The following is a 25,789-nucleotide window of genomic DNA, read 5'->3' as shown; positions in this document are numbered from 1 at the left end:
TCTCCCCGGGGCGGCCCGCGGCTGCACGCCGCCCGTGGTTTTCTCGGAGGACGGGCGTGGCGCTTCGGCTTCGTCCTCGACAGCCCCCGCGGCTCCCGGAAGGGGCCAGGCCCCCAAGGCGCGGGGTCCTCGGCGGTGGCCGGAAGTGGCGGTGGCGGCGGCGGCGGCGGCCGGAAGTGGCGGTGGCGGCGGTGGCGGGCGGCTGTCTGCGCGCGGCGTGCGCGGCCGCGTGGGCCATGGGGCGGCGGGCGCGGGGCCGGCGGCTGGCGCAGCAGTCGCGGGCCGAGGCCGGGGCGGACGGCGCCGAGGGCGGCGGGCAGCGCGGCGATGCGGTAGGCGCCGGGCGGGCTGGCGGGCGCGGGGCCTGCGGGGCCGGCCTGGGGGCCCGGGCTCTGACGCCCCTGCCCCTCCTCAGGGCTGGGAAGGCGGCTACCCCGAGATCGTCAAGGAGAACAAGCTGTTCGAGCACTACTACCGGGAGCTCCGCATCGTGCCCGAGGGCGAGTGGGAGCAGTTCATGGGCGCGCTCAGGGAGCCGCTGCCCGCCACGCTGAGGATCACGGGGTACAAGAGGTGCGGGGTCCGCCCCGGGGAGTGGGTTCCGCGGGGGCTCCTCGGGGGCCGGGGCCTGGCGCTCCGAGCCACGGGATAACGTGCCGCGTCCCCGCTCCTCCGCGCGTTTGCAGGAGGAGTCGCGATCGCGGGTGGTGGTGGGCGGTGTGGCCCGCAGCGAGTCACCCTGCAGCGACCCAGCCCGGGGCGGGAGCCAGGGGGCCCTGCAGGCTTGCAGCGTAGTGAGAAGGCGATGACCCCGGTTGGCTCCTCGGCGGGCAAAGCCGGGGTTCGGGTTGGAGGACTCGGGTCGAGAGACGGTACCGCGCGCGTGTTGACTTGTTCGTGTCGCCAGCCACGCAAAAGAGATCCTGCATTGCCTGAAGAACAAGTATTTCAAGGAGCTGGAGGCGCTGGAGGTGGACGGCCAGAAAGTGGAAGTTCCGCAGCCCCTGAGCTGGTAGGCGCGGGGTGGGGTGGGGGCTGGGTGTCTGTGCGCACACACAGTGGTGTTTCTGGCCGTGGTGGGGCTGGAAGGGGCAGGATGCACGCTTCAGATGCTCTGTTTCTTTGTTTTACCCCAGGGCTTGTACTGAGGCGTGGTTTGTAGCTCCCTGTACCTGAGTCACCGAGTTTAGTTCATTTTTTCGGTTCATCTAGTCTCTTTTTTTTTTTTATTTTTATTTTTATTTTTATTTTTATTTTTATTTTTATTTTTTTGGACAGGCAGAGTGGACAGTGAGAGAGAGAGACAGAGAGAAAGGTCTTCCTTTTGCCGTTGGTTCACCCTCCAAGGGCCGCCGCGGTAGCGCGCTGCGGCCGGCGCACCGCGCTGTTCCGATGGCAGGAGCCAGGTGCTTCTCCTGGTCTCCCATGGGGTGCAGGACCCAAGGACTTGGGCCATCCTCCACTGCCCTCCCTAGCCACAGCAGAGAGCTGGCCTGGAAGAGGGACAACCGGGACAGGATCGGTGCCCCGACCGGGACTAGAACCCGGTGTGCCGGCGCCGCAAGGCGGAGGATTAGCCTAGTGAGCCGTGGCGCCGGCCCATCTAGTCTCTTTTCTAAGTTACAGTTTCATCCATCTGCAGGCCTTGTTTTCTCACATCAGAACTGTGTGTAGGGGGAGAGTCCGTTCTATCTGGTGGTCAACGTGGCAGCAAAGACACCACGTCCAGCTGGCTCCAGCTACCTGCTAATGCACACCCGGGCGGCCGTGTGACCGCTCAAGGGGCTGGGTTCCTGCCACCTATGCGGGAGACCTGGTTTGAGTTTCCAAGCCCACAGCCATGGCCCAGCCACGGTCCTTGAGGGCATTTGGGGAAACTCTCTCCATGTCCGTCTCTCAAGAACAGAAGCCTGTTGCCGAGTGGCTTCTCCTGCCCTCCAGGAAAGGACAGCCCCGCGCTGGCAATGTCGCCACGGCCACCTTCCTGTGTGTCCAACACAAACTGCACGGCCGCCAGTCTCCCTGTTGTCTGCAGTACCCAAGCTTGGTGCTCCTGGTGCTGCCATGGCCCCGCAGCTCTTGTGGCCAGGCGAGACAGGCCCCGCAGGTTGTGAACTTGAAGGAGTGAGTCAGTCACTTACCACCCACAGCAGTGACCCTTCCTCTGTGTCCAGCTCACTCGGGTGGGACGGGCTCAAGTGCATGCTGGAGGCGCCAGCTCGCTGGTGTAGGTCCTTCGTTGAGCAGGAACCTTTGTGGCATGGTTCTCAAAAGAGAAAGGCAGTTTTAAATAGTTGCTATCAAAAATGCATTGAGTAAGTTGTGGGGCGCTTTCAAGGTTTCAGATAGTCACGTGCCTGGTGTTACCTTTTTCACACACCTTCACGGGTGGTACCTTCACGGGTGGTAAACCACTGGGCAGATTCACCGGCTAAACATGCATGGCTAAACACTAAAATCAACCTTCAGTCCGGGTCAAAACCACATGTCGTAGAGTACATTAGTGGGATGTAAGAAGAAATCTGCAGCTTTAGGGGAAACAAAAGTTAAATGGTGGTGCTTTCATTACACGTTGCAGTCAGATTTTAACAGCTTGAAGGACACAGCACAGGGAGATGACTCGGGCTGGGCTGCTGTGGGGTGACCCATGGCAGGTTCACTGGGAGGCCAGCGGGAAAGGGAAGCGTTCCGTAGCTGCTGTGGTGGTGTCAGTTTTTTAAAAAGAATTATTGAGGAGGCAGGGAACAAGAGCTCCATCTCCTGCTTCACTCTCCGAGTGCCTGTGATGGCTGGGCCTGGCCTGGGCTGGCCTGGGCTGCACAGGGTTGAAACTAGGACCCAGGGACACAGTCCAGGCCTGCCACATAGGTGTCTGAATTCAGTCACTTGAGCTGTAGTTGGGAGCCAGAGCTTGGACTAGGGGCCTGGAACAAGGGCACCATGACTCCTAGGGCAGCCGCCCTGCCTGTGGGTGGCCTTTTTGAGATGCAGTGGGCTTTGTGGGACTGAGTTTTTGTCCTCCATGGTAGCCAGGTGGTAGGTGTACTTCCTCTCCAGTGCCTCAGAGATCTGATTGACAGTACTGGCACTGTGCGTTGTTTGAATCAGGGTGCCGTTCAGATTGTCTCTATTTCTAGTGTGTTTTGTATAAAATCGCTGCTTTACATAATCACCTGAAAACAGTTGTTCCTGAGATCTTGTGTCTAGCAGTGTGGCGATGGGGTGTGGACCCAGGAGGAGCATCTCAGCCTGCATCTCCAGGGGACAGACTTGCTCTCCAAGCGTCATTGTCATGGCTGCCTCCTCCCTGCCTGCCTCCCTCCCTCCCACCTCCCTCTCTCTCTTCCGTCCTTCCTGTTTATTTATTTAGTTATTTGAGAGGCAGAGAGCGAGAGAGAGATCTTCCATCTGCTGGTTCACTCCCCAAATGGCCACAGCAGCCAGAGCTGGACTGATCAGGAGCCAGAAGCTTCTTCCAGGTCTCCCACATGGGTGCAGGGGCCCAAGGACTTGGACCATCTTCCACTGCTTTCCCATGCCATGGCAGAGAGCTGGGTCAGATGTGGAGCACTCGGACCGGTGCCCTTAGGGGAGCCGGCGGTGCTAGTGGCGGCTTTCCCTGCTGTGCCACAGTGCCGGCCCCTGGCTGTTTTCTGCAGGAGCCAGCAAGCTAGGCAAAAACGCTAGTGTAAATAAGACTTTTTTTTATTGTTCTTTGCAAACTAGGTTAACTTTTTCTTTAAGATTTATTTATTTTGAAAGAGTTACAAAGAGAGGGAGCGAGAACTTCCACCTGCTGGTTCATTTTCCTGGATGACCACAATGGCTAGCGCTGGGCTCCGATAAAACCAGGAGCAAGGAGCTTCGTCCAGGTCTTCCACTTGGGCCGTCCCCTGCTGGGTCCCAGGCACGTTAGCAGGGAGCTGCATCAGAAATGAAGCAGCCGGGACTCAAACCGGCCCCTGCATGGGATGCCAGCACTGCAGACAGTGGCGTTACCCACTGTGCCATAGAACCGGCCCAGGATCTGCATTTTTTTTTAAATAATTTTTTCCTCTCTCCTATCTTTTTTCCGATGACTTCCACACCAGTCGACCTAACATAGTGAGGAGCAGAAAGGGCTTTGCTCTCTCCTCAGACCTGGCATGTTCCATTGTGATTTTATCGGAACATTGCACTTGTGTCTCTTGGGAGACCCCAGGGCTCTAACCTCAGTAGAATTGTGCTCTTCATGTCCGGGGACATCATTCAGTGTTTATAACTGTGCCTAAGAGGACTGTGGATATGAGCAGTTAGAGCAAAACCAGCTGTTTGACTTGATACTTGATTTGTGTAAGCAGCTCGTGTCAACAGAGCACTGTGGGATCTGCAATCCATAAACATTTTGCTTTCTTTTCGGTCAGGTACCCTGAAGAACTTGCCTGGCATACAAATTTAAGTCGAAAAATCCTGAGAAAGTCCCCACAGTTGGAAAGATTTCATCAGTTTCTCGTTAGCGAAACTGAATCTGTAAGTAGATGTTTTAGACTTACTCAGTTCTTTAAAGCTTTAAGTGTAGAGATTTATCATAGTTATTGTTTTTATCGTGTGTCACCTCGAATGACAGGCAGAGAAAGCACGCCATACAGACTAAAGACTAAGTGTATGTACGCTGTTACTTTCGGACTGTATCTACTACGTGACCCTTACCATGGTGTCAGTCGAAGTTGTTTGATTTTGTATTTCCTCTTCCCGTGTCCAGAGTTGAGGTGAGGGTGGCGCTTGGCTTGGCTGTGTGACGGGCAGGAGACTGCTTTTTGGTTGTCCGCACTTCGTGGGTGCACACGCTGGATGTCTGTGGTGTGTGTAGTGCGTTTAAAGCCATTTTTTAAAAACTTTTATTTAACGAATATAAATTTCCGAAGTCAGCTTATGAATTACAATAGCTTTTCCTCCCCATAACTTCCCTCCACCCGCAACCCTCCCCTCTCCTGCTCCCTCTCCCATTCCATTCACATCAAGATTCATTTTCAATTATCTTTATATACAGAAGATCAATTTAGCATATATTATAAAGCCACGTGAACAGAGTACATGGGTTTTGTTTTTGTTTTCTGTTTTTTTTTTTTTTGTAAAAATACATTTTTTTAACAGTGAGACTTTGAAGTCCACCTGTATCCTGTCTTTGTTTCTGTGCATGTGTTCTACCTTTGTAAAAACACAGCACTCGGGGCCCTGCGTCCTTGTAAGGTGACATCCGCCTTCCGCTCCTGAGTGTGCTCTGGACGCTGCCCTTCCCTCTGCGTCTGACTGTCCCTATCCAAGGAGCTCAGCCTCTGTGCAGTCCGTGATTAAGTGAGTGCCGGAGGTGGAGGACTGTGAGCTTTGCAGTCCCCTCCATTCTCCAGCCTTTTCTGGCTTAGTGTCCACTCTTATGTCCCCAGGTGGCGCTGGCTTTTTCTTCTCTGAACTCGGAGAAGCAGGTGCCTCCGTCTTCCTGCGTGGCACCCTCCCCTGTGTGGCAGGCAGCCTTCACCTCGCTCGGATCTGCTCTGTGCCTACTCACAGCTGCTTTCTGTGCACATGAGCAGCCTGTTGGCCTGGGCCTGCGCGTGCCTGGCTTTTCCTCCCCGGCCGTAACCAGAAGGGAGAGCCAGGTGCTGCCATATACCCTGTGTGTACTGGGGCTGCCTAAGGAGGGTTTCTCTCGCTCAGCCTTTGATCTGGTTGGAAACTCAAGGTCAAGTGTGGATCAGTGCAGTTTGAGTGCAGTGGTGAGCTTTGCACTGTGAACAGTCTAGGGTTTGGGAGAAATTGTGTGAGTCACAGTGAGTTAAGTTTGAAAGGCCAGGTTTGGGCACCTTGGCATAGGAGATGGGAGGAAGGGTGGGTAGATGTGTGGGAACCCGTCCAGGAGTGTGTGTGCTGGGAGCTCTTGAGATGGATAGTGATGCCTGCCCAGTGATTCAAAGTGGCAGCCACAGAATGTTACTCAAGTGACTATCGGCTGGGTTGCAATAGCCGAGGGCCTCCTACCCCACCCTGGGCAGTGCTTTAGGTGAGCCTGGAGGGGAGCAGGCGGGCATCGTGGAATCACACTCCAGTCTGAAAGCCTGACTCTGCTTGCCTGGTGAGTGCCTCAAGATGAGACAACCAGCAGAGGAGGCCGGCCCGAAGCCTGCGTGGTCAGAGTTGTTAGCAGGTGTCTCTGGGCAGTGTGAGCTCGGGTTCTGATGGATGTGTGAGGGGAAGATTGGTGGCTGCCTGGGCGACTGCTCAGGTTCATGGGAGCTGCCGCTGTGTGATGTCAGGCTTCTAGGGAGCAGTGGCTGCATCAGGAGAACCCTGCCTCTGAAGAGCTGTGCGTCGGGACCGGCGTCCTGGCCCCCGGGAGGTGAGCGGGTGGTGATATAGCTGGGTATTGGTTGTCAGGAGAAAGAAGGGTCAGTGGCTCGTGTCTATGTCTTCAGAAGGCAGGATGAGGAAGAAGTGGACATGGCTCTTTGAAAATTGCAGGACAAAGAAATAGAAATGAGAATTTTAGTCAAGAGGGGAAAAGGTGCCAGGCTTTGGAACTCAGAGGGCACGGCTGCCGTCAGAGGTGCTTGGCAGCGTCTGGCCGTCTGACTGGCAAGTGGGGCTGAGTGCAGACCCCTTTCCCGAGAGCTCAGGGCCGCACTGGGACGGTGGTCATCCCCAGGGAGCCTGCAGCAGCAACCTTGACCCGGCAGCGTGGGCGTCTTGGCTGCTCTGTAAGGTGGACCTCGGCTGCTCGGTGTAAGATTCTGTGCGCTTCTCCACTGCCTGCCATCTCTACAATAGCTGCTGGTTTTTCTCCGCAGGGAAATATCAGTCGCCAGGAGGCGGTGAGCATGATCCCCCCGCTGCTGCTCAGCGTCCAGCCCCATCACAAGGTAGCGGATGGCGCGGCGTCCGCGCTCGCCAGCCAGCCCGTGGCGTTGCTCAGGCTCTTTGTCTTAACAAATTATTAACATGTCGTTCCTTCTTTCCCCTTTGGATAGGGACCTAGACATAGTTTATGTTCTTTTCTGCACTTTTGGCCATTTTACTCCTTAGGATTCAGGTAGATATTTTCTTGCCCTTTAAAACTGGCTCGTGCTTTGTGTACCGCACTGATTCTCTCTGTGATCCTGCCTGGCTGCATGAGGCTGGAGACCACAGGGAGTGTGGTGAGCTTTTCCTGGGAACCCGTCCCTTCACCCCGCCACCCTGGAAGGGGGCTGCTGTCACTGTGCAGTTACCCCACACGTGTGGCCCTGGAAGGGTGGCTGCTGTAACTGCATTTTCCAGATAGTAGAAGAAAGGGAAAGTGACGTCCCGGGATTGCAGACTTAGTAATGGCCAGACTACAACTTGAGTGCAGGTAGCTGTGTCCCTGAGCCGTCCTCATGAGAATTCTTGCTCACTTGTCTCCGACATACTATGTTGCAAGCCCTGTGGAGGCCATACCTCTACTGTTGCATGATTTGCAGGATGCCTATAAGGAAATGTGGTATAGGTTCATTTTGTAAGGAAATGTATTTAGGTCTTGGCATCGAAATTAAAACACTAGAATGACTTACAGAATTGTTGTGGATTAAATGTAGAATATTTGTGGTTTTTTTTTTTTTTAACATCAGGCATTGTCTTGCTCTGTTAATAGATCTTAGATATGTGTGCGGCACCCGGATCAAAGACCACACAGCTCATTGAAATGCTCCATGCCGACATGAACGTCCCGTTTCCAGGTATTCCTTGGACTTGTCTCTGGAGGGGGGTGCTCCTTTGATGGGTTGTGTCCAGGGGGAGGTCCTGAAGTTCCTGTGTGCTGAGAGAACTGGGCGCTTCTGGAAACGGCCATCAGTAACTCTGAAACCCACACGTCCGTGCGTGGAGGGACACTGTGTTTGCCAGCGGCACCGTGCTCTGGCAGCCCTACGCAGAGTAGCTGGGTTTCACAGTTTGAGTTTTCCGTTCTTGTTTCTAATGACTGACGGCCGTACGGGAGAGGTGGGGGAATGTAGCGCTGGCAGCCGCTGTTGGGTCCTTAGCTCGAGTGCCACGGCCTACTGCTCAGTTGAAGTGACACGCGCTACGTCGTGCGTGGGATGGAGCATCTCTGCCCAAGCTGGAGGGGTGCAAGGTGCCCGGAAGGCGACAGCTGTTTCTGTAGCATCACCTCGGCTCCTTTACACAGACCGCTTTAAGAAGTGAAGGTCTGACCGTTCGTGGTTCCTAGTGCCAAGTCAGCCGTTATCGTACTTTCTTCCTGGGAGCCACTGCTCTGTTCTGTGTTACAGTGGGCCGCCTGTGAGCGGTGTGTGTTTTTAGTCTCTCCTTATGCCTAAGTACTGTCCCAAGGTGATGTTGCTCAAAAGCCTCGTTTTATTCCCGTTTTTAATTTCTTTGAGTTAATAGTAAGGAGCCCGAGTGGGCCAGCAGGAGAGGTTCTTTGTTTGATTGATGTTACTATTTAGAAGAATGAAGTCAGTCGTAAGTGTTGCTGGGTCTGAGAGGAGCCAGAAGCAGAGACGACACCAAGTGAAGCTCCCAGCAGTGATTCTTGGCCTCGAGGACCCAGCCGAGTGTCCCAGGGCAGCTCCCGGTGCAGGTGCTCTGGCCACACTGCGGGAGTCTGCTTCACAGGGTAGGATGCCCTGCACGTGGGCAGGGTTTTGAGTACTGGTCAGGTGATTTTCTTGTTTTCTACACCTTTCTCTTGCTCCTTATCCTTCCTTGTCATTACCACTCGTCATAGAAGAGACATTTGGCACCGTAATCGGTACCCAGTGAATGATTGTTAAACAAATGAATACTGCGGTTTTTAAGTTTCCATGTCTAGAAAATACCCGCTGAGCTCCCGGCTCCTCTCTGCACGCCAGGCGTTGTTTCTAGACGGTCTTGAGTTGGGTCTCAAGTTTGGTGGCTGCTGCTTCTCCCTCTGACCTAGACACGAGCCTATCAGGAAATGACCGCGCGTCGGGCGTGTTTGCTCTGACCCCGCGATCTTGTGTTCCCAGAGGGCTTTGTTATCGCGAATGATGTGGACAACAAGCGCTGCTACCTGCTCGTGCACCAGGCCAAGAGGCTGAGCAGCCCCTGCATCATGGTGGTCAACCACGACGCGTCCAGCATACCCCGGCTGCAGATGGACGTGGACGGCAGGAAGGAGATTCTCTTCTACGACCGTATTCTCTGTGACGTCCCCTGCAGGTACTTGCATTATTTTATTTTATTTTATTTTTTATTTATTTATTTTTGACAGGCAGAGTTAGACAGTGAGAGAGAGACAGAAAGGTCTTCCTTCCATTGGTTCACCCCACCAAATGGCCGCTACGGCTGGCGCTGTGCTGATCCAAAGGCAGGAGCCAGGTGCTTCCTCCTGGTCTCCCATGCGGGTGCAGGGCCCAAGCACTTGGGCCATCCTCCACTGCCTTCCCAGGCCACAGCAGAGGGCTGGACTGGAAGAGGAGCAACTGGGACAGAATCGGCGCCCCAACTGGGACTAGAACCCAGAGTACTGGCGCCGCAGGCAGAGAATTAGTCTAGTGAGCCACGGTGCCGGCCAGGTACTTGCATTGTTAAGGGGCCACAAAGCCCAAAGTCCACAGAGGAAGTCAGATCCAGTGCAGACTAAACTGAAGCTGCACGCGTGATTTGGTCCCGGGTGTGGAAGAGGAGACACTGCGAGCCTAAGCCACGGGCAGACGCTGGCCTCTGGCCGGATAGGAAACAGCTGCAGAAGCAGTGGTTTTTATAACATTTTCTTAAAATATACACAGAAAATATCTGAAGGCAATAGAAACTCTCGGCTTACTCTTTCAGGATATTATTGCTTAGAATGATGTTGTAGATGTAGTATTTCTGTTCTCTCAATGAGTGTTTATAAAAACATTCCCTGGCACGCCTGGAAACTGAATTTTTCCAGAAAGAACAAACACAACTGAAGGCGTGTGTTCATTTCCCAAAAGCAGGGTGTGGATGATGACTCCAGGGTTAATCCCTTCTGAACAACACATGTTTGCAACTTTTTAGCACTAAACACGGTGTTTCAGTAAGATCCTGCAATATGAAAGAATCTTGTTCAGATAGGTGGCAGGCTTACTGCACTCGACAGAGCTCATTTACAGAAGTGCAGCCGCTCCTGGGATTGATCCTATACTTTCTGTATCACTGTCTATTTTTCCTTTCCTTTTCTCTGAAAGCAGCAGGTAGCACTGAATATGAGTGAATGTTAAAATACCTGGAAACTCTTTAAAGTAAAATAGGTCATGAACTAAATTTCTGTCTTTCTAGGTTGCAGTTTTCTATTTTTCTCTTGGGTCCCATGGTTTCCAGTTTCTGTGCTTTTGATCAGAAATATGATTTATTTCCTATATTCTGAAAAGGAAGTGATCCTGTGAGCAGTAAGTTGCAAGCTGAGTGGATTCTTGAAATTACAATCAGGTTTCCACCATACAAGACAGCAGGATACAGCCAGGGATGGCATTGAAATGTAGGAATTATTTTCAGAACATTTCCTCCTGTGGACCCTGCACCTCAGTCACGTGTGACCAGACCGTCGGGGAGGCTCAGCCTCACAGAACCAGCAGTGGTTACCCCTGGAAAACCAGGTGGATAAGATTGGGCATGATCAGGAGGTTAACAAATCAAATCTTTATTGTAAGATTTGTATGGAAGCAATTTCCATTAATGAAAATGGTTTCTATTAAATAAAAGTAGAATGTCAGAAACATTTAACTGTGATTATCAGAATAGTCTGGTAGACAGTTAAATTGGCTTGGTTGAATTCACTGTGGAAAAGTCTTTGTGAATATAGATTTACCATTATATAAATGTGATTTAAATGCCATTGTCGATTATCTAGGTTTCTCTCTGTTCAAGGTTCTGTGTCCTATGTCTGAAAGTGAGTTCTAGTATTTGTCCCGAATGGAAGCAAATGAGTAGCTCCTTCAGTGTTCAGTGGAGTTTACTTTTCAAATCTACTTTTCCTTTTTGAAGTGAAAATGCAAATAGCATCCTTAAAACAGAAGTAGGTAGTTGAGTTTTAGTTTGTGAGTTTAGAGTGTTTTCTAACTATTTATAATTTTGTAATTTAGCTTGAATATGATGTGTTTGTTAAACTTTAATGTGTACGTACAGAGCTTTAAGTTCTTTGAGTTTCTTCCCAGCGGAGATGGCACCATGAGAAAAAACATTGATGTTTGGAAGAAGTGGACCACCTTAAACAGCCTGCAGCTGCACGGGTGAGTGACACTGTAGGTAGTCACACTGTGGCAGAGAGATGTTAAATGGTGTCTGTTGTGACAGTTCATGCCATCTTCATGAATGTTTGCTTATCGTTCAGAAGGTATTGTTGTTTTAAGATTTATATATTTATTTACTTGAAAGGCTGTTAGAGTTCTTCCATCCTCCAGTTCACTCCCCAAATGGCTGTAAGGGCTGGGGCTGAGCCAAGCCAAAACCTGGAGCTGGAACTCCATCCTAGTCTCCCACGTGGCAGGGGCCGGGTCTTGGCCATCTTGCTTTGCTTTCGCAGGCACATTAGCAGAGAGCTGGATGAGAAGTGAAGCAGCTGGGATGTGAACTGGTGCTCAGAGGGACGCTGGCGTTGCAGGCAGCCGCTGAGCCACTGTGCCCCAATGCTCACCCCTATTTTTTAAAGCCTTTCAATAGTAGTGGCCAAAAATGACATGCGTTTCAGATATGTTTATTAAAAATGTCTTCCATAAAAATTTCCTGTAACATTTCAAACATGTATTAGTCTATGAAATGATCTTAATCTTTATGTCTTGCTAATTTTTTTCTTCTCCATTTTGTGTTCTTTAGTGTTATTTTGAGCTCTTAGAAATGTCATTAGGTTGGTTTTTTGTATGATTGGGAAAGTGCTCGTTAAAGAAGTGAAAGGAAAATCTTTGTGCAGTAGGTAACTTCCGTTAGCGTTTGCTGTACTGCTCTGCTGGCCTGTCTGTAAGGCTTTTTATTCTTTTTTTTTTTTTTTTTTTTGACAGGCAGAGTGGACAGTGAGAGAGAGAGACAGAGAGAAAGGTCTTCCTTATGCCATTGGTTCACCCTCCAATAGCCGCTGCGGCCGGCACACCGCGCTGGATCCTAAGGCAGGAGCCACGTGCTTATCCTGGTCTCCCATGCGGGGGCAGGGCCCAAGCATTTGGGCCATCCTCCACTGAACTCCCGGGCCACAGCAGAGAGCTGGCCTGGAAGAGGGGCAACCGGGACAGAATCCGGCGCCCCAGCCGGGACTAGAACCTGGTGTGCCGGCGCCGCAGGCAGAGGATTAGCCTATTGAGCCGTGGCGCTGGCCCAAAGCTTTTTAGATACTTTTATCAGACATACTGTTCTGTCTATGGAGCTTGCTGTTCTCTCATTTAACATAAAACCTATGCAGTCGTAAATGTGCAGCTGAGGGTTATCTAAAGTGTACTACCGAATATTCACCAACACCAGCAAAGTCCCTATTACTATCGTTTTTGTGAAACAGAGGCCAGAGTAGGATGAGAATATATGAAAGAATACAGATTTTTTATAGAAAAATCACCTTTCAGGTATGGAGGATGCTTAATAATAAAATTTAGTCATCAGTCAGCTTTGTGACGTGTTGGGAAAGGTTAACAGTACGATGAAAACTTTGTAGAAATAGATGATTTTATCTAAAAGTTTACCCTACATTCACTTAGAACCTTTAGAAGTTCATTTTATTTGTAAGTGTCGTAAGAACTTGTGGTTGATGGGACATAAGAATAGGTGCTGACTGCACTTTGCACGTGACCTGTGCGTGCATTTGGGCACACGGTGACCTGGTATCCTCCCTTAGCTTACAGCTGCGGATCGCAACGCGAGGCGCCGAGCAGCTGGCGGAAGGTGGGAGGATGGTGTATTCCACGTGTTCGCTGAACCCCATTGAGGATGAAGCCGTCATTGCGTCGCTGCTGGAAAAAAGCGAAGGTAGGCAGATTCGACGAGGCTTGGAATAAGCGCGTGCTTTTCAGAAATGTTGATTTCCTGTTTGGTGTGTATTCCTGCAGGCCTTTTCCTGGGCTTGGCTTGTGTGCTTAACCTATAAGCTTTACCCCTAAAATGAGATGTCCCAGTGAAAGACTTGTTCATGTAATGAATTTGTTGTATCTTGTCAGTTACTTAGAATTTGAGGTTTGCAAACAATGGGAGCTTGGCTCCCTGTGTTTCTCCGAGTTTGGCAGCTCCTGTGAGACTCTTGACTGGATTAAGCTGTAGGTGTAGTGGAAGGCACGTGATGGAGTGCACCATCTTCACCATTTCTGGTGCTGGGTGTGTCACGGGGGGTGCTTCCCTCACCGCCGTGTGTCTCCGGGCCTCTCCGAGTTGCAGAGCCAGAACTCTGTCCCCAGTAAACACGAGCTCCCTCTCCCCCTGCCCTGGAAGCCACTGTTGTGTCTCTGTCACTGATCGTCCAGGCTGGTGCTCTGTCACCACCATGGCTGCCTGCAGTCGCTATGTTGGCGGCAACATAGGCGGTGCTTGCTGGTCCACCTCGTATCCACCAGGTTCCACCTTCCAGTTGAGACATTGCCTCTCGTGTGTCTTCGCACCCTATGATTGTCCCTGCTCGGACTGAAAGACCTGGAGCCCACTGCTATGTGGTGGATAAGTGGACGCAGTGTCACACATGGTGTACCAGTTGTAGAATTGGGAACAAGCAAGAGCTGTCCGGGCGACAGTGGAGTGACGAGAGCTGCAGTAGGATCAGGCAGTACTGATCACGCGGCACTGATGGACACGCCCTTCTCCCGTCTGACCCTCCAGTGTTTAGGAATCTCAGACCGGCCCGTTTTGTAGTTAGGTTCTTACTGCTGGTTTTTTGAATGGGCACATGAGAAGTTTTCAGACTTCTCTGAGTGTCTGGGCTACAACACAGCTGGCCGTGTCCCTTCCGAGGTGTTTGTGAGATGGGCAGGGTGTTGAGAGACCAGGAAGTCTACCCTTCATTTCCCCTTTCCCTGGGGGGTCTGCAGCGTGGGGCACAGCCATGGAGCAGGCAGCCTGGGCTACAGTGGCACCTTGATTACCAGTAGAGGTGACTGCGCCTCCAGACACGGATCGGGCTCACCTGCCCACCACTGGGCACAGGGGTCCTGTGTTCTCAGGGCAAACCCTACTGTGAGACTGGGAGAAGGAGCAAAGTGGAGCAAGGAGAGTGGGCCCCAGACCCCAGGGGGTTGCCCAGGGATTAGGGGAGGGGGAGTCCTGTAGGGGTCAGCCTCTGCTTCTGCACAGGAGCCCCTTAAGGGCCCCGCAGGGCCAACTGGTTTTGTGTTTGAGGACGTGGTTATTGGGAAGAAAGTGTGGATTCTTAGTGAGGTTAGCTGTGTTGATTTCTGCCGTGTTTCCTTCCACTCCTGGTGTGTGCTGAAGAGTTGAAGGCGTGCATCTAAGTGTCCTGTGGTGCCTTTCTCCTCGCGTGACATCCCAGGGTGGCGCAGGTTCTCCTCTTGGCAGATGTCAGAGTAGATCAGCTGCCTGTATTACCCTGTGGAGTAGCAGGTGGGTCTCCAGGGAGTACCTGTGTCTCTGCGCGTGGGTGTTTTCAGACTGCATTGTAGGTGCTTCGTCTCAGTCGTGTCGGAGGCGTGCACAGGAATGCCTCAGTCCGTAGTGAGCACACCTGCCCTGATCCTGTCTCCACGGTTGCTGCAATGCTGACTGGAAAGCGTTGCCCCACCAGAAAGTGCTCGGCACTTAGCTGGAGCTGGGGCAGCTGGTAGACCGGACGCGGGCAGGAGTCACCCTGAGGCCAGGTCTACGATTCAGAAGGTCCCTGGGACAGTGTCGGAGTGAGAACACCAGTCTCCATGTACCCACAGTGACTCAGCGTTGGGTTTCTAGGGAAGGATATTCAAATATTAGAAGTCAATGAGATACTCGTGAACGGTTGGCTCTGCCTCATGTCCACCTTGGGGACTCCTGTGTTTTATAATTGTGCAGTTTCTTGCTTACAGCTTTTTCATGGAGCTTTGTCGGGTTGTCCTTTCACAGGAGGCTGTCAGATTTCTATTTGTGAGCTGGGGTGGGAGCCGACTTGTGTTTCCTGTAATGGTTCCACCTTGAGCTTCTTGTAGTGTCATTTGTTGTAGACACGTGAAGTTAGAGTACACGTAAAGTTAGTGTGTTTTCGTAACTATTGTCCTGTTTTTAAAATTGAAGCTGATTTATTTTATTTGCATGGTAGAGAGATCTCCCATTTGTGGGTTCACTCCAAATGCCTGTTCCAACCAGGGCGGGGCCAGGCCAAAGCTAGGAGCCTGGACCTCAATCCAGATCTCAAAGTGGGTGGCAGGTCCTAGAGCCATCGCGTGCTCCCTTCCAGGGCGCACATTGGCAAGAAGCTAGAACTGAAGTGGCGTGGCCATGTACTCCACTGTGGGATGTTGGTGGCCAAGTGGCAGCTTAGCCCATCCCTCCGTCACATTTTCTGTGTTATTTTTGGTTCTGGGGTGTTGGTTGGACATGAAGTCGTGAAGACCCAGAGCAGCTACCTGGAGTGTGTCCAGGCGCTGTGAGTCCTGGCTGCACGTGTGTCTGTGTCGCCTGCTCAGCAGAGTTGGTCCTGGACTTAGCAGCTTTAATGAGCAATAATTGATGTGGCGTAACCTTCACTCACTGTAAGTGGGTCTGATTCAGCGATTCTTAGTACATTGGCCAGGTCATAGCCCCTCACCACAGTCCAGCTTCAGGCCATTTCCACCCTCCCAGGATGGCCCCTGGTGCCCAGTAGCACCTCCTCCCATTGCTGCGCGTCGATCTACCTCGTGTTGATTTATTGCCCCCTGGGCATGTATGTGTGGTCCTGTCGTACGTGACCCTTTATGTCTGGGTTTTTGCCATACAGGTGCTCTGGAACTGGCAGATGTGTCTGCTGAGTTGCCAGGACTAAAGTGGATGCCCGGACTCACACAGTGGAAGGTAATCTTTCTGCGGGGAGTGGAATTCAGAGAGCAGGGCAGCGCTGGACCTAGGGCCAGAGAGGGACGTCTGGTCAGACAGTGGAGACTTTCGCAGTTAGATTGAATGACAGAGGTATGATTAAACAGCTGACTTCCCCGGTGACGGGAGAGTTTTGTCTGCATTTATCCCACAGAGTAGTAGCTCGATGGTTCTTGTGTCCGTAAGTATGCTTTGCTCTTTCTTTTCTTCTCTTTTTTTTGTTGCTTTTCTTGCTTTGTTTCAAGCTTCATTTCCCACAGGGAGCAGTCCCGTTACACTTTTCTAGGCCACAAAAAGTCTGAGACTTGTATTTTACAAAGGAGAAGGAAGCCGGAGATGGTTGTCCTGGTTTTCAGAATGAAAGTAGTTCCTTTTGTTTCCAGCAGATCGGTGTGATTTGAAGATGATCTGTAAAGACTGTTTCATTTTTATCTCTGCAAACAGCCTCCTGTCCTGGAGACACTGGGAGTCACCGTCACCCTGCCTGAGGGCGTGGCGCCACTCCCCGTGTCCCCGTGTTAGGGCGGTAGGCTGGAAAGGTGCCCTCTCGTTGGCAGGTCATGACGAGAGATGGACAGTGGTTTGCGGACTGGGATGAGGTTCCCCACAGCAGACATACCCAGGTCCGCCCCACCATGTTCCCGCCCAAGGACCCAGAGAAGCTGCAGGCCATGCACTTGGAGCGGTGGTGAGCCTGTGGGCCCCCTGGGGGTGGGCAGGGTGGGCTCCTCCAGCCGACTCACGTTGTTGGGATGAGTGAGAGGCAGCAATACCATTGCCACAGCCTCACCTATGTGAACTTGCGAGCAACCAAGATGTTCCCATGTCTGACTGTCGTTGAGTTTCTAGGAGAGATTGGGTTAGAATGAAGGGTAACTCCTGGATGCCTGGGGTGACCTCATGGCCATTCCCTGAGTGAGGGCTGCAGGTTCACAATAAGATGAGACTTCCCTCCATGTCATCTCTCTAGTGTTTGTCTTAATGCTAAACGAATGAATGCATTTTGCATTGGATAAAAAGTGTAATTGTATGTCTTTTAGCCTTAGAATATTACCGCATCATCAGAATACTGGAGGGTTCTTCGTGGCAGTATTAGTGAAGAAATCTTCAATGCCATGGAATAAACGTCAGCCAAAGGTAAGGTTTTTTCCCCCAGGATAATACACTAAGCCATCTTTTTGTACTTTTAAGACAAAAAAGGGGGGCCGGCGTCGTGGCACAGCAGATAAAACGCCACCTGCGATGGCAGCATGCCATATGGCTGCTCCAGCTCCCCGCTATGGCCTGGGAAAGCAACAAAGGACGGCCCAAGTGCTGGGGCTCCTGCCACCCACGTGGGAGACCTGGAGGAAGCTGGCTCCTGGCTTCAGCCTGGCCTGGCCCTGGGCCATGGCAGCCATCTGGGGAGTGAACCAGTAGATGGAAGACTTCTCTCTGTCTCTCTCTCTTTCTCTGTCTGTAACTCTGCCTTTCAAATAAATAAATCTTTTTTTAAAAAAACAGGAGTTCAGTGAAAAACGAGGCTGTTTTGGGGGAAGATTTCGGGGTGGAGAGAGCTGAGCCTGGGCAGAGGGGAATTCATTTACAGGTGAACTTCCCCAGAGCGGTAGTGGGGATTCTCCCAGGGGTTGAATAGGCCGGAGAGGCAGCGTGGGGGTGTGTGTGTGTGTGGGGGGGTGTTCGTCTGCAGCTCGCATCCCGGTATTTGATGAGAATGAAGAACTAGGAAGGCCCCTGTGCTGTAGCAGGCCCCGTGGGCGGTGCGGTTCAGCTGACTACAGGTCCCAGGTGCTACCGTGCCCCTGTCCCTTCGCACTGGCCACAAGGAGCGATGGAAGATGACCAGGGCTGGCACACAGCTAAGGCCTCCCTGTTCCTGCCAGTCCAGCGGCCTGCTGCTTCCTTCCTCTGGGAGGCTGTGAAGCTCAGCCGTGCAGGACGCCAGCCCTGGGTCACAGGGGCCGCCCTCGACCTGGGGATCTGCCCTGGCAGTGTTGCTCTAGTGTGGGAGCCCGTGCCCAGCTGAAGAGCGGCCTGGAGTCATTTGCTTCTTTAAGGTCCATGCTTGAGCAGTAGGACACGTGCTTAGCCCTCGGAGAAACAGGGAGGGAAGGGCCCCTCAGAGAACAGGGCAATTCCACGCTGCGCTCCTGGTCTGGGCAAACCCTGCACTTGGGACACAGCTGTCACGGCTTTCATGTCAGGTTAGAAGGGGTTCCTGGTGCTGGTGTTGTGGTGTGGTGTCCTAAGCCACTGTGGACACTGGTTTGAGCCTGGCTGTTCCACTTCAGATCCAGCTCCTGGCCCACAGGCCTAGAGAAGCAACGGAAGATGGCTCAGGTACTTGGGCCCCTTCCACCCATGTCAGAGACCCAGATGGCGTTCCTGGCTCCTGGCTTTGGCCTGTCCTGGCCCCAGCTGTTGTGCCATTTGGAGAGTGAACCAATGGGTGTGTCTTTATCTCTGTCTCTCTGTAACTCTGCTTTTCAAATAAGTAAATAAGTCTTTAAAAAACAGAACAGCCGGTGCCCTGGCTTAACAGGCTAATCCTCCGCCTTGCGGTGCCGGCACACCGGGTTCTAGTCCCGGGTGGGGCGCCGGATTCTGTCCCGGTTGCCCCTCTTCCAGGCCAGCTCTCTGCTATGGCCCGGGAAGGCAGTGGAGGATAGCCCAAGTCCTTGGGCCCTGCACCCGCATGGGAGACCAGGAGAAGCACCTGGCTCCTGGCTTCGGATCAGCGAGATGCGCCAGCCGCAACGGCCATTGGAGGGTGAACCAACAGCATAAGGAAGACCTTTCTCTCTGTCTCTCTCTCTCACTGTCCACTCTGCCTGTTAAAAAAAAAAAAAAAAAGAAGAGAAGGGTTTGCCGCAGAAGTCCCATGTGCTACCTCTCTGAGTCACCCTACACTTCCTGTGCAGTGGCGCATCGTAGGGAGAGCAGCCGTGTGCGTCACGTCACGTAGCAGCCACGTGTTCAGGACCAGGAGGCACTGACTCCCTGCTGTTGCAGCAGTGCTGTGCGTCAGCCTCCAGGCAGGGCGTGCAGCTCTGCCCCCACGGGGCTGCTGAGCCGCACCAGCCGCACGGTGCGGGGCAGAGCCTGCCCTGTGGCGCGTGCATTTCCGGGGGCACTCGGGGCCACGCTCCTGCCTTGGTGAATGGGCTCCCTCTTCCCCGGTGTGCCTCTGACGTGCTGTCTTGCTTTCTAGGACAACATGGTGTCGTTCGCTCACGTACATGTGGACACTGGTCTCCCGTTTCTGTTACTGTGTCAGTTGCTTCTCCACTTGAGCAGTGTGTCTGGGTTGTCTGCCCCACAGGGTGTGTGGTCCCAGAGACAGGCGGTCTTAACGACCTGGTTGATGTGGTGACTGGGGTGGGACAGAAGCGCCGTGGAGGCCAGGCCGTTGGAGAAGCTCTGAGAAGGGAAGCCCGCGCACATCGCTGGCCTCGTCCAGAGCTTAGCTTCTGTGTCGTTGCTTCCTCTACATTGAAGTGCACTCACGAGCGAGCAGGGACTTGCCTCTGTGGGAGTGTCCTGACCGTAACCTTATTTCATGGGGGACGTGAGTTACTACTGCTGCTCTTGTGACCTGTTAGAACACGTATTTTTTAAAAGTTTCAGTGTAAGTAAAATGTGTTTTTATTCTCAAAGCCCAACTGAAATTACATTGTTGCCTGATCCAGCAGGTCGTTCCTCACCAGGCCCTTCTTGGGCCCTGGAGGTGGGCTGTCTCTCCTCATTCCAGAGCCGTGGAGCAGAGCTCACGCCCCATCACGTCCCCATTATTCTTGCACTTGTCGTTTGCCCCCCACTCGCCTTTTAGGGGCCATGTTTGACTCATTCTTTGTGCGCTTCCCTGTGCCTCTCTCGGAGCAGGTGCACGTCAGCATTTTTAAGCAAAGACAGGGAGGGGCTCTGCTGAGAACCCGGCTGTGGCAGTCAGGGAGCATCAGCTTTGACCTCACAGAAACTGCCCGTGAGTGCTGATAATAGTAGTTAGGGCTACCATGATGCGTTTCGGAGTTCTGTGGCCTGTCTCTGTGAAGCTGTAGAAAATAGAGCTGATCTTGTGAACTTGGTATTTTAAGTCTTCTCATAGCAGCGTGAAACAAGCTACTCTTTGTGTCTGAAGGACCTCGTCCCCCCTACAGGTGCAGGGTAGGTCTGCAGAGACCAAAGACCCCACGCAGTCCAGCCCTGCAGAACCTGCAGAAGAGAGACCTGGAGACAGCCCCGACCTGGACGGTCAGTCAGCCTCTGGGGCTGAGGATCCGGAAGCCATCCAGGCAGCTGAGAACTCACGGGACGGCGGGAATAAGAAGGATGGCGTGTGCGGGTAGGGAGAGGTGATTTACGTCTTGGTCCTGATGCCTTCTGTCTTCACAGCCCCCTTGGGCCAAAGGGGGTCCCGAGTGGAGCTGTGGATACAGGATACAGCACACATGTTAGCCCGCGTGCAGCCAGGGTGCTGTGCTCCGTGTTTGGTGGGGGCGGGAGGTCCCTGGGCCAGGGCCCTGTTTGAGGCCTGCAGTACACGGACCTGAGTGAGAAGGGCTGGGGAGGGAGAGGTGTTTTTGCACTGAGCATTACTGCCCACTCCGGCCTCACTCCTCTCTCTCTTCCCAGCCCCCCTCCGTCAAAGAGAATGAAGTTATTTGGGTTTAAAGAAGACCCCTTTGTGTTTATTCCTGAAGACGACCCGTTGTTTCCACCTATTGAGTAAGGATTGACGCAGCCTTTTGAATTCTTGGTTTGAATGGGTTGACGGTAAGCAGTTGGGTGCACAGCACTGCACTTCGTGTTCAGCTCTGGGTAGCCTGTCTTTACTCGGCTTTCCTGTCTGGGGTGAACGAGTCGAAGGAAAAGGCAGAGCTGGCAGAGATGAGGAACCCAGACCGTGACCCAGCTGTGGTTGGTTGTGGGCCCTGGCGGTCCAGGTCAGTGGCTGAGGCTGCCCAGGTTGGCTCCTGGTAGGAGGTGAGGAGCCGTAGGTCTGGGGAGGGCCTGCGGGGCACACTAGTGAAGAAGAGCTAGGCGGCACGGAGAGGGAAGGTGCTTGGGGGACGGGCTCGGTCCTTCTCCCTGGTGCTGTGTGTGTTTGCCAGAGGTCGCTCCTGTGGTCCTCGGGGAAGCTGGAAAGTAGCGTAGGTTTTCTCATCGCCAGGTCACCGTCATTTGAGCAGCAGTTAGGGAAAGGAGCTGCGCTTGTTCCGGCAGGCCCCTGAGCTAGTTGTGCCCAGATCAGCGCTGCCTGGGAGCTGGAGGTGAGGGCAGAGTGCCTGTAGGGAGACAGCACCACGGTGCAGGAGTGGAGTCCTGTCGGGGGGGTAAGGTTCTGAGAAGGTCTAACAAGTCTCGGCCTGAGTGCGAGTGCACGGTGCTGTTTGTTTCCAGAAAGTTCTATGCTCTGGATCCTTCATTCCCAAAGAAGAACTTGTTAACTCGGACCACAGAAGGCAAGAAGAGGCAGCTCTACATGGTCTCCAAGGAGCTGCGCAACGTGCTGGTGAACAACAGCGAGCGCATGAAGGTGCGGCCCGTGGGCGGGGCAGCAGGCACATGGCTGGGGGGAGCAGGTCCTGGTGCAGTGTCGGCTGAGGTCCCTGCCATGACCTCCTGCACCCAGGACCAGGTGGATGGTGGGTGTCCTGTCTGTGTGTCACACACACACACACCTGATGGATGGATGTTTCCTGTCTGTGATACACACACACATACACACCCAGATGGATGGTGCCCTGTGTCTCACACACATACAGGCCAGGAGAGCATGCAAGGTGTGTGGCTGTGCTTCTCGGTGCCCTGTGCATCCCGTGGTTGGTCTTACACACACACACACACACACACAAGCCGGGAGAGCATTCAGGGTGTGAGGCTGTGCTACTCGGTGCCCTGTGCATCCCGTGGTTGGTCTTACACACACACACACACACACACAAGCCGGGAGAGCATTCAGGGCGGGAGGCTGTGCTACTCGGTGCCCCGTGCATCCCGTGGTTGGTCTTACACACACACACACAAGCCAGGAGAGCATTCAGGGCGGGAGGCTGTGCTACTCGGTGCCCCGTGCATCCCCGTGCTTAGCCCCGGCACACGTTTTGGACCTGGGCCACTCCTGGTCCCTTCTCCATTTGCCTCCCTGCTGTCCAGGCACATTCCCCAGTTTGCCTGTCCAGTCGTGGGGCACACCCTGAGCTTCACCCTGTCTGGTCGTGGGGCACACCCTGAGCTTCACCCTGTCTGGTCGTGGGGCACACCCTGAGCTTCACCCTGTCTGGTCGTGGGGCACACCCTGAGCTTCACCAGGTCAGAGGTGTGTTTGGAACAACAGTGACGTTGCCGGTCTTGTCCACTGCTGTGGGTATCTGCTGGGCTGGTGCTGTGGGACACAGCCCTTGATGGCCAGGATGTGTGCTGTTAGCCCCTACTGTGGTACTTCGGCAGAGGCCCCTTGCTCCCAGGGACCAGGCAGGCGGCTCTCCCGGCTGCTCCCACTTTTCCCTCCCCTCCCTGTGGTAGCTCCGTGCTCAGCCTCCCCCGGAAGGGTTTGTTTACTTGCTTTCTCCATGCGCCTGTGTGTGTTCTGCGCCGTTTTTCACCTGCAGGTCATTAACACAGGGATAAAAGTCTGGTGTCGGAATAACAGTGGTGAAGACTTCGATTGTGCCTTCCGGCTGGCACAGGAGGTAATTCTGGGAGGAGACTGGACTAGCATTTGCCACCAATAAGTGTGACGCTTCCTAGCCAGCCAGTGGGGTCTGAGTGAGTGAGTGAGGGTGGGGCTGACGCCTGTAGCTGCTTGGCTCTGGAAACTCACTCAGTTCCTGGAGGGCAGTGTTGTCTCCCATGCTCCTGAGGGGGGCAGGGTCTGGGGCTGGGACTGTTGTCACTTAAGAGTGGCATGTTGATGACCTGTCTTTATCCCCACAGGGAATATATACACTGTACCCATTTATTAATTCAAGGATTATTAATGTATCCATGGAAGATGTTAAGATACTGTTGACCCAGGAAAATCCATTTTTGAGAAAGCTCAGCAGTGAGACCTACAATCAAGCCAAGGACCTGGGTACGCTGCGAGGAGCCGGGACGCGTGCCCTGCTGAGACTGGCCGTGTGCAGCTTCTCGTGGCGACCTTCTGCAGGCGGCCCTGAGTGCGCAGGCTCCGCTGGCGGGCTGGGGAGTGCTGGGGCGACCGCGCTACTACCACTCAGCAGGCGTTTAGCTCCTGCGGTCATAGTGTGTGGCAGGCTGTGCTGAGGTGACGTGCAGCAGGGCCCCTTCAGAAGGGACTCGGGCATCTGCGGATTTTGACACCTGTGAAGGGAGACAGGGCCCAGTCCTGAGACCAGTCGCTGTGGCTTGTCGGATTCTGGAAGGCTGTATAGAGATGCGATTGACATCTCGGGGTGCCCAGTAAGCGTTGGAAGGGTGCTAGAGGTGCTCTGCTCCCCAGGCCGTGGTGGAGTGCCTGGTGCTCTGTGTGGCCTTTGGAGCTGTCCTTGTCTTGGGTCGCCTCTCGGAGGTGCTGAGCTGAAACCAGCCCTGGTGGGGCCAGCAGCCGGTGTTGACGCTGACTGCCAGCAGGTGCCCAGGGAGCGCCAGGTGGAAGCAGGTCTCTGGTGTCCGGGCTGGTTGTTGGCGCTGGGTGTGCAGGATGGCACGTCTGTGTCTTAGCCAGACGTGTCAAAGCGGAGTCTGACTTCCACATAGATCACCCTGCTGGCATTTCCCTAAGCATAAAAATAACCTGGCCAAGCTGTTCCACGTTGTCTTCCTTACTGACTGTTGTCCTGTTGCTAAGATGCACACAGCCGTTCTCACAGTTCCTGTGCACTCCTGTGCTGCAGGTGGCTGGCCTGTGGGGAGAGGCTGCGGCCGCGGCCTAGGCCCCTCCGCATATCCTAAAGGCTCGGGGAACCTGTGTGCTTGTTTTGTGTACGCTCTTAGCCTCACTTTGCGGTAATTGCACTGTGGTTTTGGGCAGTTTTTATGTGTTATACTATTTTTTGAGAGTTGTCTCTGTAACCTACCTGCTTCTGAATTTTGGGAGGTAACCGGTAGTGAGTTCCCAGCCTCCCTCCTGAGAGTGACGCGTAAGTGGCTTCCCTGGGTCACCCCGTGCCTTTGGCCTCAGTCTGTCCACAGTTTCCGACTTGTGGGGGACGTGGCTTCCTGTGTCGCCATCTTGAGACCTGGAGTAGGTTCCTCATTGTTCGCCTTGCTCAAACTAATGCAGCCCCGGCATTAGTTGTATAGACATGCCCCCCGCCTGGAGAGCTTGACACCTGTGTTGTTTGTCTTGCAGCGAAGGGAAGCGTCGTGCTGAAGTACGAGCCGGACCCTGCGTAAGTACCCGCCTTGCCTGCGGCCTTGGCGCTCCCGGGGGCCTTCCGTGAGCGAGCGTGGTGTCGCTGCCTGCTCCTGTGGTGCGGAGTGAGTGGCACCTGGACACACGGGCCAGGCTGCAGGTGGGGGACAGTCACTCACCGGAAGCTCTGTGCTTACAGGAAGCCAGAGGCCCTGCAGTGCCCCATCGTGTTATGCGGATGGCGGGGAAAGACCTCCATTCGGACTTTCGTGCCCAAGAACGAGCGGCTTCATTATCTCCGGATGATGGGGCTGGAGGTGCTGGGAGAAAAGAAGAAAGAAGGGGTCGCGCGATCGGAGGAGAGCGCAGCCGGCGCCCAGCAGCCGGAGGACGAGGCGAGTGAGGAGCAGAGGACGGAAGAGGCTGACGGCCCCGCAGCCTGCGACCCGGCGGGGCCCGAGCCGCCCCGGTGAGGGGACCCAGGGTGGGCGCCCACGTGACCTGGTGTCCACCCCGGCCTCTGCTGTCCCAGCTCCGGGAGCGCTTCTGACCTGGAAGGACCTGGATGGGAACCCGGAAGCCGCTGGGCTGAGGGCGCAGTGGGAGGAGGCGTCCCACTCCCGGGCTCACAGGAGAGGGCTCTTCCAGTGTCTTCGAAGTGGCTCCGTTGCAAAGCTGTGCCTGCTGTTTCCACGTCGGGGTTTCTGTCACCTCCCAGCTCCTCCGCCAGGGAGGAAGCCTTCCCTGGGCAGGGGTGTCCGTCCCCTCGGCTGCCCCCCTACTGCTCTTGCGGTCCAGAGTCTCTAAGTTATTTACAGAGTCGATAGCTCAGCTCCGTGCGAGTTCTCGGCCCCATGTGAGCTTCCACGCTTGCGCTGAGCCGCACACGCTGGCTCCGCAGTGCGGAAGGGGGACCGGCAGGCCTCCGTGACTACTGTGCCTTCTCAGCAGGAGCTGTGTCGGAAGCGCCGGCGCTGGGGGAGGGCGTTTGTGGGGTGCTTTGCAGTTTTTATTTTTAAATGGGGTTTGGGATCCTAAGAGTGTTTAAATAAAGAGTTATTACTGATGCTGTGTGTGCGCACGTCTCTCTTGGAAGGAACGAGAACAAGCTTAGTTCTGGTGCAAGGGAAATGGTAGAGTTGCTGCCTGGTCTCTGAGTGGTGAGAGTGCACCCTGCTGGCTGCTCTGCCCCAGGGGAGCGCTGGGCTCCAGGCCCTGCAGGCCCAGCCTACACAGAAGGGGGAGTGGCTGCAGCGAGAGTGGCCCCTGTCTTAGCGCCCTCTTTGTAAACACTGCCCCCCCTTCAGAAGTCAGTCCCCACACCGTGTCCACCTGTGAGCCTTTCCAGGCTGAGGTTACTGCACGCCCAGGACTGACCACTGAGCAGCTGAGTGGTCAGCTCTGTCCATCTCGGGTTTTCATTGGCTTGTCCACACGCACAGTGCACACTGCGCCTGCTTGGTGGTCTCCCAAGGCTGTTCTGAAGCTCCTGCTTCACCCGCTGAAGTCTCGGTT

General features: G+C 54.0%; 1 protein-coding gene across 2 annotated transcripts; it reads left to right on the top strand.

The window, feature by feature from the left end:
* The first annotated feature begins 209 nt into the window (after window positions 1-209).
* Window positions 210-25,334, top strand: NSUN2 (NOP2/Sun RNA methyltransferase 2). Of its 2 annotated transcripts, XM_062211701.1 has the most exons (19): window positions 210-332; window positions 416-573; window positions 908-1,012; window positions 4,404-4,509; window positions 6,822-6,893; window positions 7,643-7,727; window positions 9,000-9,192; window positions 11,151-11,225; window positions 12,812-12,942; window positions 15,863-15,936; window positions 16,515-16,645; window positions 16,998-17,094; window positions 20,115-20,299; window positions 20,590-20,682; window positions 21,358-21,493; window positions 22,569-22,649; window positions 22,894-23,032; window positions 24,272-24,311; window positions 24,474-25,334. In XM_062211701.1, the coding sequence occupies exons 1-19, from the start codon at window positions 237-239 to the stop codon at window positions 24,745-24,747; spliced, it is 2,271 nt and encodes a 756-aa protein (XP_062067685.1). In that variant the 5' UTR covers window positions 210-236; the 3' UTR covers window positions 24,748-25,334. The 2 variants fall into 2 exon arrangements, with proteins under 2 accessions (XP_062067685.1, XP_062067683.1); XM_062211699.1 differs by lacking the exon at window positions 6,822-6,893 and having other exon boundaries at window positions 237-332.
* The last annotated feature ends 455 nt before the right edge of the window (window positions 25,335-25,789 follow it).

Source organism: Lepus europaeus, chromosome 15 (assembly GCF_033115175.1).
Source record: "Lepus europaeus isolate LE1 chromosome 15, mLepTim1.pri, whole genome shotgun sequence".
Classification (NCBI taxonomy): Eukaryota; Metazoa; Chordata; class Mammalia; order Lagomorpha; family Leporidae; genus Lepus; species Lepus europaeus.
Note: the sequence above shows the minus strand (reverse complement) of the source record. Positions and strands in the feature narration are given on the sequence as shown.